Source organism: Pristiophorus japonicus, chromosome 3, assembly GCF_044704955.1.
Source record: "Pristiophorus japonicus isolate sPriJap1 chromosome 3, sPriJap1.hap1, whole genome shotgun sequence".
Classification (NCBI taxonomy): Eukaryota; Metazoa; Chordata; class Chondrichthyes; family Pristiophoridae; genus Pristiophorus; species Pristiophorus japonicus.
In genome coordinates, this window is record NC_091979.1 from 82,775,055 (window position 1) to 82,788,846 (window position 13,792).

General features: G+C 42.4%; 1 protein-coding gene across 1 annotated transcript in view; it reads left to right on the plus strand.

The window, feature by feature from the left end:
* Nucleotides 1-13,792, plus strand: part of lrp2a (low density lipoprotein receptor-related protein 2a) — a 522,167-nt gene that overhangs the window by 109,680 nt on the left and 398,695 nt on the right. The window contains exon 3 of the mRNA XM_070873618.1: nt 13,177-13,284. Within this exon, the coding sequence (XP_070729719.1) occupies nt 13,177-13,284 (108 nt within the window). The remainder of the gene's footprint in view (nt 1-13,176; nt 13,285-13,792) is intronic.

Sequence of the window (13,792 nt, forward strand, 5' to 3'; positions counted from 1 at the left end):
ATGGTATTCACTTTTCAAACGAAGAAACCGAACCATAAATGAGTGAGACTGCATAAATTAAAAATTAATATTCAATTTATTTTTAAATACTATGGAGTTTAAATACCATAATGCTTTAAGAACAACTAAGGTTGGCCAGTTAGGATTTAAATCTTAGGAAGAACCAGGAATTATTTGAGAGAATTTTGTGGTCCATTTTACAGCTGCTCCAAATTTTAATGCACGTGTAACTTTAAAATGGGTGACATTGTAAGTACTCTTTTCAACATTTTAAATATATAAACAATACCTTTTATACCAACACTTTTGTGAAAATATGTCATTTGCTTTCTTAAGAACATATTGGCCCTGAAATCCCGGTCAGAGGCTTCCCGAGGCCAGTTGCGTGAAAACAAGAGAAAATAGACGCACTTACCTTTAGCTCGGGCGTCCACCAGCGATTGAGGTTTTAGGCCAAAGAAACATGCGCATCAGAGTGCGTGCACATCTGAACGGACGTAAAGCTGGAGCTGGAGTCATGTGGGCCTGGGCACCCAATCAAGGTAAAGTATTTTTTCATTCATAATAATGGGAACTCTCTAAGTAGGAGTTCTCATTATTATGAATGAGAAATCCCGCCCCCCCCACCCCAAACACCTAAACACAAATTAAAAAATAAAAAGCACCCCACAAATTTAAATTAAAGTTAATAAATGTGTTACCAAAAAAATTCCGATTTTTTTTTTTAAGGTTTTAAAATAAACTTACTTTAGGGGGCAGGGTTTTTAACATTAAAAAGTGTTTTAAATTTTACTTTTATATGTTTTTTATATGTTTTAAAACTCTTACGCTGGTAAATAGTAGGCTATGCACCTGCTTTTACCAGGCACAAGAGTTTTAAGGAAATTCGCTGGGCAAGAGATGGGCAAATACCGCAACCTTGTCCATGTGAATGTCCTTGCTGCCGAGATGCGTGCGATCTGTCAAGCCAGAGCTTGACCGATTGGAAAAGCCGTTTTTTGGCGCATGCGCTTTTCACTTTTCGTACCGACCTGGGGAGGCCAGAATTTCAGGGTCATAGAGATGCTCTGCTATTTCTAGCTTGCACAGTGGTCAATAACAGGTGATGCAGGGAAACATCTAAGGGGTGAAATTGTGTATTGCCCCAATTTCTAATCTTTTCAAACTTAAAAAAAAAAAAATTGACGTTTGCACTCCAAGAAGGAAGTGGAGTACTGAATCAAGTATTCCACTTCCTTCTTGGAGTGCAATTGGCAGCAGTAGGGGCGGTGAGTTCAGCAGCACTGCACACTGGGCCGTGTAGCGCTGCAGCATTGAAATGCCCCTTCTCTCCTTTTAAAGGGAAGGGCCATCGCTGCAGGCTCCAAGAGAATATCAACTTACCTGGACCATGACGGCAACCGCGATCCCGCGTGATAGCCCGGCACTCAAGCAGATGATCGCGGGCAGGAACATGTGAAAAAAGCTGCAGAAAAGAAGGTAAGTTTTTTTTTTTATTACTTACCTCAGCCACCTCGCCTTTAAGCATCGCCTCTGAAGCGGCCGCTTGTGCACGCCTCCTACAGCTATAGTCTTTTCGCCTGGTGCTGCTGCAGGGAGCAAAAGGCAATTTCGGGTCTGGGACGCTACCGGGGCGATGTGATCACGATCTCCAGGTGAAGGAGATCATGGCACAATGTCCTAGCACCGCCGAATATAGCGGGAGTCGCTGATTGCGCAATGCCGGTCGCAAAAGCAGTTGCGCCCCATTATCGCACTAACAGGAAGCGCAAATGAACCCAATTTCGCCCTATTGTCTAACAAACTGTTGGACTTGCAACACTGTCTGAGTCTGTGCATGTGAAGTCTGTGTCCAAGTGCAGGAGCCGTGCAGTCTAACATCATGTGCAGAAAAGCAAAGTAAATTGAAATCTCAGTTCATTTTTACCTGTAAATGCAGACGAATGAACACTGTGTCTGAAACTGTGACTGTCCATGTAAACCGTGAATGGTTGATAGGTATATTCGCTTTGTCTTGCACTACCTTCTCTATGCTATTATGTCTTGTGCAGTGCAATTAAGTGACTCCCTATGTGGTGATGGGATCCTTTAATGCAATTCACCAGACGTCTTATCAGGCAGGGACAGGTCTATCTGCTGCCTCGTAGTGATACTAAGAGGAACATTGGTACCTGCTGTACTTCAGACTTTAATGGTTCATGTTACCTGCTCACCTGTCTTGCTTTATTAAAGATAATGATCCTAAATTATAACAAAACAGGTATTTTTATACTCCAGTACAGGCTCTGCAGTAAATTCTGCTATATTTGGCTATCGTACTTTAGTGGCTGCTGAAGGAGAGGCTATAGCTCTGCCTCAACCGCGCCCCATGACACAGCATTCCATGCTCCAACAACCCTCTGCATAAAGACATTTCTCCTATTCTGTTTCCTCACTCCTCACCCCGTGATAGTTTTAAATTGATAACTCCTTGTCACCTTCTCCCCAACCAGAGGAAATGATCTTTCCTATTAACACCTTTTATAAAAACCTCCATAACACCCCCTTTTAGCTTTCTCCACTCCAGCGGAAATAGTCCCAGTATCTCCAGTCTCTGCTCATAACTAATTCCTCATTGCTGCTTTCATCCGAGTGACCTATGCTGTATATTCTCTATGGCTTTAATGCCCTTTATATAATGGGTGTCCAAAACTGACAGAGTACTGAACTGTGGCCTAATCATTTGCCTTGTACAAACTTATAATCTCTTTGCTGTGTCCTTCCTTTTTGAGAAGCATCCTACTATTTCATATTGACACATGTACTCCATGAACAGTGTTGAAATCACTAAAGATGAAATTGAAAGAGGCCTAGGAATCTTCGTAGACTCAATGCTAAACATACTCAGCAAATGCAGAGCAGCAAGAAAGCCAATAGAATGTTGAGCTATATTTTTAAAAAAACAGAGTACAAATCAGAAGAAGTCAAGATTAAACTGGTCTGGTCAGACTATACCTTGAATACTGTGTCCAATTCTGGGTATTCAGGCACAAGGAAGAATTTTAGCATCAGAGACAGTGCAGAGAAGAGCTACAAGACTGATCTCTAGTCAAAGATCGGAGTTGAAACTAGATTGCAGAAGCTTAGGCCTCTCAATTTTGAAAAGAGGCATTTAAGTGGTGATTTTATGTTGGACAGTTCATCATCATCATCATCATAGGCAGTCCTTCGGAATTGAGGAAGACTTGCTTCCACTCTTAAAATGAGTTCTTAAGTGGCTGAACAGTCCAATACGAGAGCCACAGAGTGGGCGAGCGATAGTGATAGGGGATTCAATTGTAAGGGGAATAGATAGGCGTTTCTGCGGCCGCAACCGAGACTCCAGGATGGTATATTGCCTCCCTGGTGCAAGGGTCAAGGATGTCTCGGAGCGGGTGCAGGACATTCTAAAAAGGGAGGGAGAACAGCCAGTTGTCGTGGTGCACGTTGGTACCAATGACATAGGTAAAAAAAGGGATGAGTTCCTACGAAATGAATTTAAGGAGCTAGGAGCTAAATTAAAAAGTAGGACCTCAAAAGTAGTAATCTCGGGATTGCTACCAGTGCCACGTGCTAGTCAGAGTAGGAATCGCAGGATAGCTCAGATGAATACGTGGCTTGAGCAATGGTGCAGCAGGGAGGGATTCAAATTCCTGGGGCATTGGAACCGGTTCTGGGGGAGGTGGGACCAGTACAATCCGGACGGTCTGCACCTGGGCAGAATCGGAACCAATGTCCTCGGGGGAGTGTTTGCTAGTGCTGTTGGGGAGGAGTTAAACTAATATGGCAGGGGGATGGGAACCAATGCAGGGAGATAGAAGGAAACAAAAAGGAGGCAAAAACAAAAGACAGAAAGGAGATGAGGAAAAGTGGAGGGCAGAGAAACCCAAGGCAAAGAGCAAAAAGGGCCATTGTACAGTAAAATTCTAAAAGGACAGAGGGTGTTAAAAAAACAAGCCTAAAGGCTTTGTGTCTTAATGCAAGGAGTATCCGCAATAAGGTGGATGAATTAACTGTGCAAATAGATGTTAACAAATATGATGTGATTGGGATTACGGAGACGTGGCTCCAGGATGATCAGGGCTGGGAACTCAACATCCAGGGGTATTCAACATTCAGGAAGGATAGAATAAAAGGAAAAGGAGGTGGGGTAGCATTGCTGGTTAAGGAGGAGATTAAGGCAATAGTTAGGAAGGACATTAGCTTGGATGATGTGGAATCTATATGGGTAGAGCTGCAGAACACCAAAGGGCAAAAAACGTTAGTGGGAGTTGTGTACAGACCTCCAAACAGTAGTAGTGATGTTGGGGAGGGCATCAAACATGAAATTAGGGGTGCGTGCAATAAAGGTGCAGCAGTTATAATGGGTGACTTTAATATGCACATAGATTGGGCTAACCAAACTGGAAGCAATACGGTGGAGGAGGATTTTCTGGAGTGCATAAGGGATGGTTTTTTAGACCAATATGTCGAGGAACCAACTAGGGGGGAGGCCATCTTAGACTGGGTGTTATGTAATGAGAGAGGATTAATTAGCAATCTCGTTGTGCGAGGCCCCTTGGGGAAGAGTGACCATAATATGGTGGAATTCTGCATTGGGATGGAGAATGAAACAGTTAATTCAGAGACCATGGTCCAGAACTTAAAGGCGGCTAACTTTGAAGGTATGAGGCATGAATTGGCTGGGATGGATTGGCGAATGATACTGAAGGGATTGACTGTGGATGGGCAATGGCAGACATTTAGAGACCGCATGGATGAACTACAACAATTGTACATTCCTGTCTGGCATAAAAATAAAAAAGGGAAGGTGGCTCAACCGTGGCTATCAAGGCAAATCAGGGATAGTATTAAAGCCAAGGAAGTGGCATACAAATTGGCCAGAAATAGCAGCGAACCTGGGGACTGGGAGAAATTTAGAACTCAGCAGAGGAGGACAAAGGGTTTGATTAGGGCAGGGAAAATGGAGTATGAGAAGAAGCTTGCAGGGAACATTAAGACGGATTGCAAAACTTTCTATAGATATGTAAAGAGAAAAAGGTTAGTAAAGACAAACGTAGGTCCCCTGCAGTCAGAATCAGGGGAAGTCATAACGGGGAACAAAGAAATGGCGGACCAATTGAACAAGTACTTTGGTTCGGTATTCACGAAGGAGGACACGAACAACCTTCCGGTTATAAAAGGGGTCGGGGGGTCTAGTAAGGAGGAGGAACTGAGGGAAATCCTTATTAGCCGGGAAATTGTGTTGGGGAAATTGATGGGATTGAAGGCCGATAAATCCCCAGGGCCTGATGGACTGCATCCCAGAGTACTTAAGGAGGTGGCCTTGGAAATAGTGGATGCTTTGACAGTCATTTTCCAACATTCCATTGACTCTGGATCAGTTCCTATGGAGTGGAGGGTAGCCAATGTAACCCCACTTTTTAAAGAAGGAGGGAGAGAGAAAACAGGGAATTATAGACCGGTCAGCCTGACATCGGTAGTGGGTAAAATGATGGAATCAATTATTAAGGATGTCATTGCAGTGCATTTGGAAAGAGGTGACATGATAGGTCCAAGTCAGCATGGATTTGTGAAAGGGAAATCATGCTTGACAAATCTTCTGGAATTTTTTGAGGATGTTTCCAGTAGAGTGGATAAGGCAGAACCAGTTGATGTGGTATATTTGGACTTTCAGAAGGCATTCGACAAGGTCCCACACAAGAGATTGATGTGCAAAGTTAGAGCACATGGGATTGGGGGTAGTGTACTGACATGGATTGAGAACTGGTTGTCAGACAGGAAGCAAAGAGTAGGAGTAAATGGGGACTTTTCAGAATGGCAGGCAGTGACTAGTGGGGTACCGCAAGGTTCTGTGCTGGGGCCCCAGCTGTTTACACTGTACATTAATGATTTAGATGAGGGGATTAAATGTAGTATCTCCAAATTTGCGGATGACACTAAGTTGGGTGGCAGTGTGAGCTGCGAGGAGGATGCTGTGAGGCTGCAGAGCGACTTGGATAGGTTAGGTGAGTGGGCAAATGCATGGCAGATGAAGTATAATGTGGATAAATGTGAGGTTATCCACTTTGGTGGTAAAAACAGAGAGACAGACTATTATCTGAATGGTGACAGATTAGGAAAAGGGGAGGTGCAAAGAGACCTGGGTGTCATGGTACATCAGTCATTGAAGGTTGGCATGCAGGTGCAGCAGGCGGTTAAGAAAGCAAATGGCATGTTGGCCTTCATAGCAAGGGGATTTGAGTACAGGGGTAGGGAGGTGTTGCTACAGTTGTACAGGGAATTGGTGAGGCCACACCTGGAGTATTGTGTACAGTTTTGGTCTCCTAACCTGAGGAAGGACATTCTTGCTATTGAGGGAGTGCAGCGAAAGTTCACCAGACTGATTCCTGGGATGGCGGGACTGACCTATCAAGAAAGACTGGATCAACTGGTCTTGTATTCACTGGAGTTCAGAAGAATGAGAGGGGACCTCATAGAAACATTTAAAATTCTGACGGGGTTAGACAGGTTAGATGCAGGAAGAATGTTCCCAATGTTGGGGAAGTCCAGAACCAGAGGTCACAGTCTAAGGATAAGGGGTAAGCCATTTAGGACCGAGATGCGGAGGAACTTCTTCACCCAGAGAGTGGTGAACCTCTGGAATTCTCTACCACAGAAAGTTGTTGAGGCCAATTCACTAAATATATTCAAAAAGGAGTTAGATGAGGTCCTTACTACTAGGGGGATCAAGGGGTATGGCGAGAAAGCAGGAATGGGGTACTGAAGTTGAATGTTCAGCCATGAACTCATTGAATGGCGGTGCAGGCTAGAAGGGCCGAATGGCCTACTCCTGCACCTATTTTCTATGTTTCTATGTTTCTATGTCACAGGTGGAACAGATAGTCATTGAGGGAAGGGGTGGGTGGGACAGGTTTGCCACACGCTCTTTCCGTTGCCTGCGCTTGATTTTTGCATGCTTTCGGCGATGAGACTCAAGGTGCTCAGCGCCCTCCCGGATGCTAATGACGTATTAAAGGTAACTCTACAAAATTACTTTAAATGAAATTGAGATTAGGACAAGGGACTACAGGTTCAAACCAATTAAAGGTAAATTTAGGACTGATATTTGGAAGTTCTTCCCACAAAGTGATTGATGCATATAATGAATTTCTGGATGGAGTAGTAGAGGTGAAAACCCTGGAGTTATTTAAGATCCAATTCGATATTGCAACATGGAGACTTTAGGATCTTTTTGGACAAATTAACTAAGATGGTCCAAATAACCTTCCTCAGCCATAAATGTCTTGTCATCTTGTGATCAGATTCCTTCCTTCAGTTTTAGTTTAGTTTTAATCTCCCTATCGATTGAACTCTATTGTTTGCTACACCTGTTTACTTTGTAGAAAAATATCAGTTTTGTCCTCTAATCATCTCATTTAACTACAGAAAACAAGTTTCTCTACTTTATTTTGCAAAGAATATGTACCAATGATTTAAAGTTTCTGCAAATTGAGTCACTTTTGTGCAATAATGATGAGGTGTTTTTATAACTGTATAGTTGAGAAACCGGCCCTCAGTTTATAGCAGCATCTTTAAATAAAGACGTTAGTAATTTAGAACTTTCTATTTATCAGAATTGTAGCACAAACCCTTTCTGTATGTGGGTTAAATCTTAAAGTGAAGCACCTTAAAGTTTCATGTGGTTAAGATAGAATTTCACTATAATCTCCACTGGAAGCTTTAACAGAACTTGTAAGATTATGAAATTGCCCCTACCTGATATGCTCTCAATGGTATTAAATAACTTCATTAAAGCTGATGCCCGAGTCCCTGTAAATGATTTTGGTGCAGTAGGTTGCCCTGTACAGCTCAGGCATCCAAGTGACTTTGTTTGGTAAAACTTTGCACAGCTTGGGTCTAAATTAAGGAAGACTGAAAGTCGTGTCCAAAAAGATTAAGGCTTTAATTGAATGAAACCAAATAGTTTTGATGAAAATGGCATTCACATGATATGAATGCTGGATGACTTGCAAAAATGGCATTAAGTCAGTAGAAATGGGAGGTTTACTGGAGACCAGCAGTATGAATTTTATCTGAGATATTATTTTGAGTTAAATGTTATTTTTACCATTTTAATTTAAACACACAACCAAAATATGCATCACCATGTTAATGAAATTTTATTAATAATAAATGTTGTGGCCATCATTGTGATACCAATGAGTAAAATTATGATGGTAATTAGCAAATACATTCAAGGTGCAAAGGTAAATCCACTGTTTCCTTAAATAGTAATTCCAGTTTCTTTGTCTAAATATGATGGTGACTATACTATATATTTAAATATTTGCAAAATAATTGTTGAAACCAAGAAGGTGTTAGTTTTAATAAAGCTTATAATGATGACATTAAATACAGGATTGGTTAAATTTCATTGAAAACTGAACAGACTGCAATTGATTTATTTTTCCTTTATATTTTCAAAATGGTGGCCATATCACCCATATTGAGTAGTGCTGTGTTAGGAATGTAGCTCATTACATCTATAATTTTGTGCTTTCAGAAAGGGTTTCAATGGCGCTCCTCTAGTAGCACATAGCAATGCACTAAAAGTAGTGCAGTGCATTGTAAACACTGGCCTAGAATTTCCTGGAACATCACCATTTTGTGACAAGCCGTACATGACCCCGTTTAGTGCCCTGATCTCCTGTTGTGAACTTACTCCAAAATGTTCTGGAAAATTAATTTGAATACACCGCAGAGAGCATAATGTTGTAGCGGGGATCTCAGAAGTGGGGCAACCAATGGCTTACCCCATCTTCATCAATTAAGCCGATCAATGTCAGCAGGACTTGAGACATAGAATTTTGAATTTCAGATCCTTTCGCTAGATTGAACTTGATCACGTGCAGAAAATTATTTGAGTTATGCACACACTCATCTGCAGTACTAATTTTTCAGGAATATTCTAAGCAATTTTCAGGCATCCCTGTTAGGCCCTGTATTAGCATATATAAGGTGGCTAACGTCCGTTTAAGTGCCTCTCTCTGAAATTGGTCAGCAACTGAGGATACTGCCAGCTAGCGAGTGGTTCCTAAAGGGAATGCTAGCGGCCGCCAAGTTAAGGTTTTTCTTTTTAACTTGCCTTCGTGTGGAGCCGGAGCCAAGTGGAGAAGGAGTGCTCTTCCTGGCTCCACAGCACGACTGCGGCTGCTACCTACCCGTGCTCATTCCCCTCCCGTTCGCCCCTCCGGCACTGCCAGTCAGCCTAAACAGGTGAGCTGCTTTAGGAGACCTGACAGATGTTTGCAAATCAGCAGAATTATTCAGATGAGGCCTGAGACACAATTTTGAACAAGTGTATCAATCATTTTGTGTCCGAAATCGAGCCTAAACTGATTTCTCTCCCACTACTAATTTCATCAATGGCATGTGAAGGCACTTCCGTGCCCCACACCCTGCACACAATATACACCAAACCTAACACACCATGATAATGAAGATGTGTTTTGAAGGTTATTAGCTAATATTTAAAAATATATAGAAAGAACTGAGATTTTATTTTATTTAAAATCAATTATTTTAAACTCATCAATTTAAATATATTCATCTGCACCATTATTTTTCAGTCTATGTGACTGCGTTGATAAAACTGGCATAAATCCCGGAAATTTGCGATCACCATTGACTTAAATGGGAGTAGGGGAGCTATGGTGATCAATTTTGCATGGTTTCAGCAAGTGTATTGGTGGAGCGGTGTAAAAGTCCCAGTATAGTGCAGCGTAAGCAATGAGACAATTTACTTGTGCCACAATTTCCATGGGAGTTTTGATGGTATAAAACGATTCCAATGGCACAAGTCTCCAGGAACTTCTAGGCCACTCATTTCTCCACATAGATGTGAATTAAATCCAGTCCAGGCAAGGGAAGGAAAGTATCATTTTCTGATTGGTGCTAAGGATCATAATTCCAAATAAGTCGAAAATATTTCTGAACAAATTCCCGTTGTCTGTGGTAATCATTGTTCAAATATACTTTCAAATGTTGCACAATTAACATTACATTTACCAGTCTCGGTCTCAGTCACAGGCCATAGATATAGAAGCTTGCAAATTCAAAATATGCCAGTACAGGGGTGGTCTTCTGAGACTGAGTTCTAGGCACATTGTTCACCTAATAATTAGGTGAGCTGTGCATTCCATGTATTCCATGGTATACCTAACCTACTTCATAGGAAGGAAACTGCTTCATTCCCTAATGACAGCTGCACATAACTACCAATAATGAAAAATAAGAATAAAAAGTCACATTTTGAAGAATTTCTATAATTTGACTGGAAATAGTTTGATATTTTTTCAGAGATGTACTTCTTTCCCACTTAGCCAAGTAACTTTATATTCAAACCCTCAAAATTTTATATATTATAGCCTAGGCATTATAGACACAAGGAACAAGATTTTCTGCTTCCATACCCGAATGGAAAGTTGGTGGAACGAGATTTCTGCCTGCCGAATGAGAATTTTTTAGAATGTGTGTGAGCTCCTGACAGCAGTAATGCCACTCATTGGGAGCTTACCATTGCGGGGCCAGAAACTTGCTAGCTGCACAGGATTTAAAGGCTTGTAGAAAAAGATCGAGCGCAGCAAGATCAGGAATTTCCAGCAGCTCTTGAAAGGAAAAAAGTTTGAGAGAAGAGCTGAAAGCCCTTAGGCTGTGAAACTTTAGCAAAAGTTAAGCAGAGGAAGGAATCCTCATTTGGAACCCCTTGATGATCAGTAAAGAAAGCAACACAGCAATAATGGCAGGAAGTGTCCCATTGCCAACGCCATTACCGTGCACAGTAGTGCAATGCAGAAAAAGTTTAATGACCTTGCCAAGACTACCAAAGTAGGAGGAGTCACCCGCACCTGCCAACATGCACTGAGCTAAATATCCTTGGATAGTCAGCTCCCTCTCTGTGTTGAAGTGCTTTAATAGCTCACATCAATATCAAAGGTATTTCAGGGCCCTTTACATCAGCTTTTCTCCAAGTATGCTGTCATTCTGAGATGATTTACCTTACTAAAGGGTGATAAGATGTGTTTAATCCATGCAAGTCTTGCCATTTTCTTTACAGTCTGCATGCTGACAGTTGGATTGGTCTGTCTCTTGTCAACTGGTAGCCATTTGCATTTTTATGCATTATTTTTAATAGAAGACAATCTATAACACCAAAGAGAGATTGACCACAGGTGGACTCTCAAACCTGTGCCTTTTCACAGGTGCTAGACCTCCAAATCTGCACCCTGTGAGGAGGAAACTTAGGAGTTTCTTGCGATTGGAGGCACCAAAAGAAGTTAGAGTTGGGAAATCAGAGGAGAGCTGCTTGTTGCAGATTATTCAAGACATTGTATGCTTCTCTTCCATCTCATGCTATTGGAAACTAGATCATAAAGCTTCCTGTCACTCCTTCTCCTGAAAGTGACAAATGCCTATTTTCCTCTTCTATGTGTGCTAGTTCCAAAGGCTGAACAAGAAGCAAACCCATCTACATCTAGAATAAGCACTATTATTCACTCTTTCCCTCTCGAGCACTAGCCCAGAGGCATAAGGGCCGAAATTCATCAGCCTGCCGCCCACTCCACTGACATTGCTCCTGAAGATCCATCCAGTGCCGCTTTGGAGGTGGTCTGGAGCAGACAGGAGGAGAGAGCCGCCGGGAGCCGCCCGCTGACCTCAGTGGATGGCCGAGTGGCGCAATTGAGCTCCCGCCCGCCGAGCCCCCAGATTCCTGCAGGCGGGAGTCGGTGGGACTTGGCGGCAGAACAGGGGTGGACCGTTGGCTGCAGGCTGGTCTGTCCCCGATGGTAAGTCTCAAGAACCTGAAAAAAAAAGTAAGGGAACATTTGTTTTAAATTTTCAACAGCGAATTTTCATTACCTGCATGGGGTGCCCTGAAGGTCTTCGGATAGTTTTTGTATTTTTTATTGGTGATTTTTTTTTTCAGATCTTCGACCCTCCATCCTCGGTGGCACTTGGCGGCAAGCGCCTCTGCCGCCGAGAATGAGACCTCCCGCCTGCTGTCGCCCAAATTGCCGTCGTACAACGTCCATTTTCCACCCGTGGACCTTTGAGGGACCTCGGCCATGAATATCCCGCCCAAAATACCATCCAGTACGTCGGCGGCACTTGGGCGGGCAGAGGCCTTGATGAAAATTGGCCCCATACACTTGATGGAATTCGAGAGTAAGGCAGAGTGAAATGCACAAGGTACAAGGGGGCATGAAGAGCTGGGATTGGAAGATGAGGAGAAAGTCATTGCTGACTGGAGGGCATGGAGATGTTGGCCCTTGGCTGAAGAATCTAAGAGCCACATGATGTGGGTCTTGCTTTAAAAGAAGTATGCTTTCAGAACATCAAGTTTCTTTGCAAGCAATGTTGAAAGTCTCTGAGATTGTTCAACAGGCAGCAAGGCAATTGGAGGAGGCCACTACCTGTATCTGCGGCACAATGATGCATAGCTTCGCAGCACTGCAGTCCGCACCAATTAGAAGAGGTACCTATGACAGAGGCCCTAAAGACAGCCTTAGATCATGCTTGGAAAGCTGCCATAGAGACTCTGGGTGCCAGAGTGGAGAATGTTGTCTCTTCTGGCTTCAACAGGCTTGGTGACCAGTTACAGATAATCATTTCTGGGCCTTCACTAGATAAATTTGCTTTCCTGTTGATCAATGGCTATAGAGAGTCAGTGCACAGTGCTAGAAGCGTTGCAGGAAATTGCTCAAAATGTGGGTGTCTCGCAGGGTGGCAATACCTGCAAGCTCTCATTCAGCAGCACAAGTGATCCAGCCAGCAATAGGTACATCTCAGCACTCAGCTACCTTAAGACAAGGACCAACTCCGCCACAAGAGGCTCATCTCCACACACACTCCTGCCAGTTAGGGTTAAGAATTCTCACTTTACACACTGGCACCAACCAAATCAAAAGCAAACTCATGTTATACTTCTCCCTGGAGCAATATATTGATGATCCATTGCACGGTGCCACAAAACTCCCATATAATCTCCACGAAACAATAAAAAAATTATATTCATTAGTTAAATACCTGTTGTACATACTGTAAGTGCATTCAACCTCAGTCAGTTGTAAAGAAGTGTCATGTCTAATTAACTAATCTGTCATCCTTGCATTACAGATTGTACAACAGACCAGTTTCGCTGTCTCAATGGCCAATGTGTTTCTGCTGACTGGAGATGCGATGGTGTTATTGACTGCAATGATGATTCTGATGAATTGGGCTGCCGTAAGTAAACTGGGATCTGACAAAACCTGTAAAACTGGCTGGTATTTATCGATTGTTAAAATACACATCACACACTCATTATGGCTATGATGTCTAGTTCATATTCACTTAACAACTTAAAGCTTAGAAAAGAGGGAACTACTGTTTAGAATTACCCTGTAGAAAGTGTTACTTATATTCAGTATTTCGTGCTCTATTTTAATAACTTAAAAAATATTCCAATGATGAAAATGCTTTTTATATAATTCTCCAGTCTTTTTCTTTAAGATGTTCAAATGATTTTAATTTGTTCAGTTATTTCTGGAAATTAATTTGATGCTAGATTTTGTTCTAACACAGCAGTACATAGTTAAGCTCTCAAGTAATTGGTTCTAACTTGGTTGTTGTGGATAATGCAGCTGGAAATCTGCAGCCCTTTTAGTGCACGCTTACTGCAACTATGACCGGGATCTTTTGGAAGAGCCACAAATTTGGTTAAGACTCAGTGTATCTGGGTCCTCACCTTCGG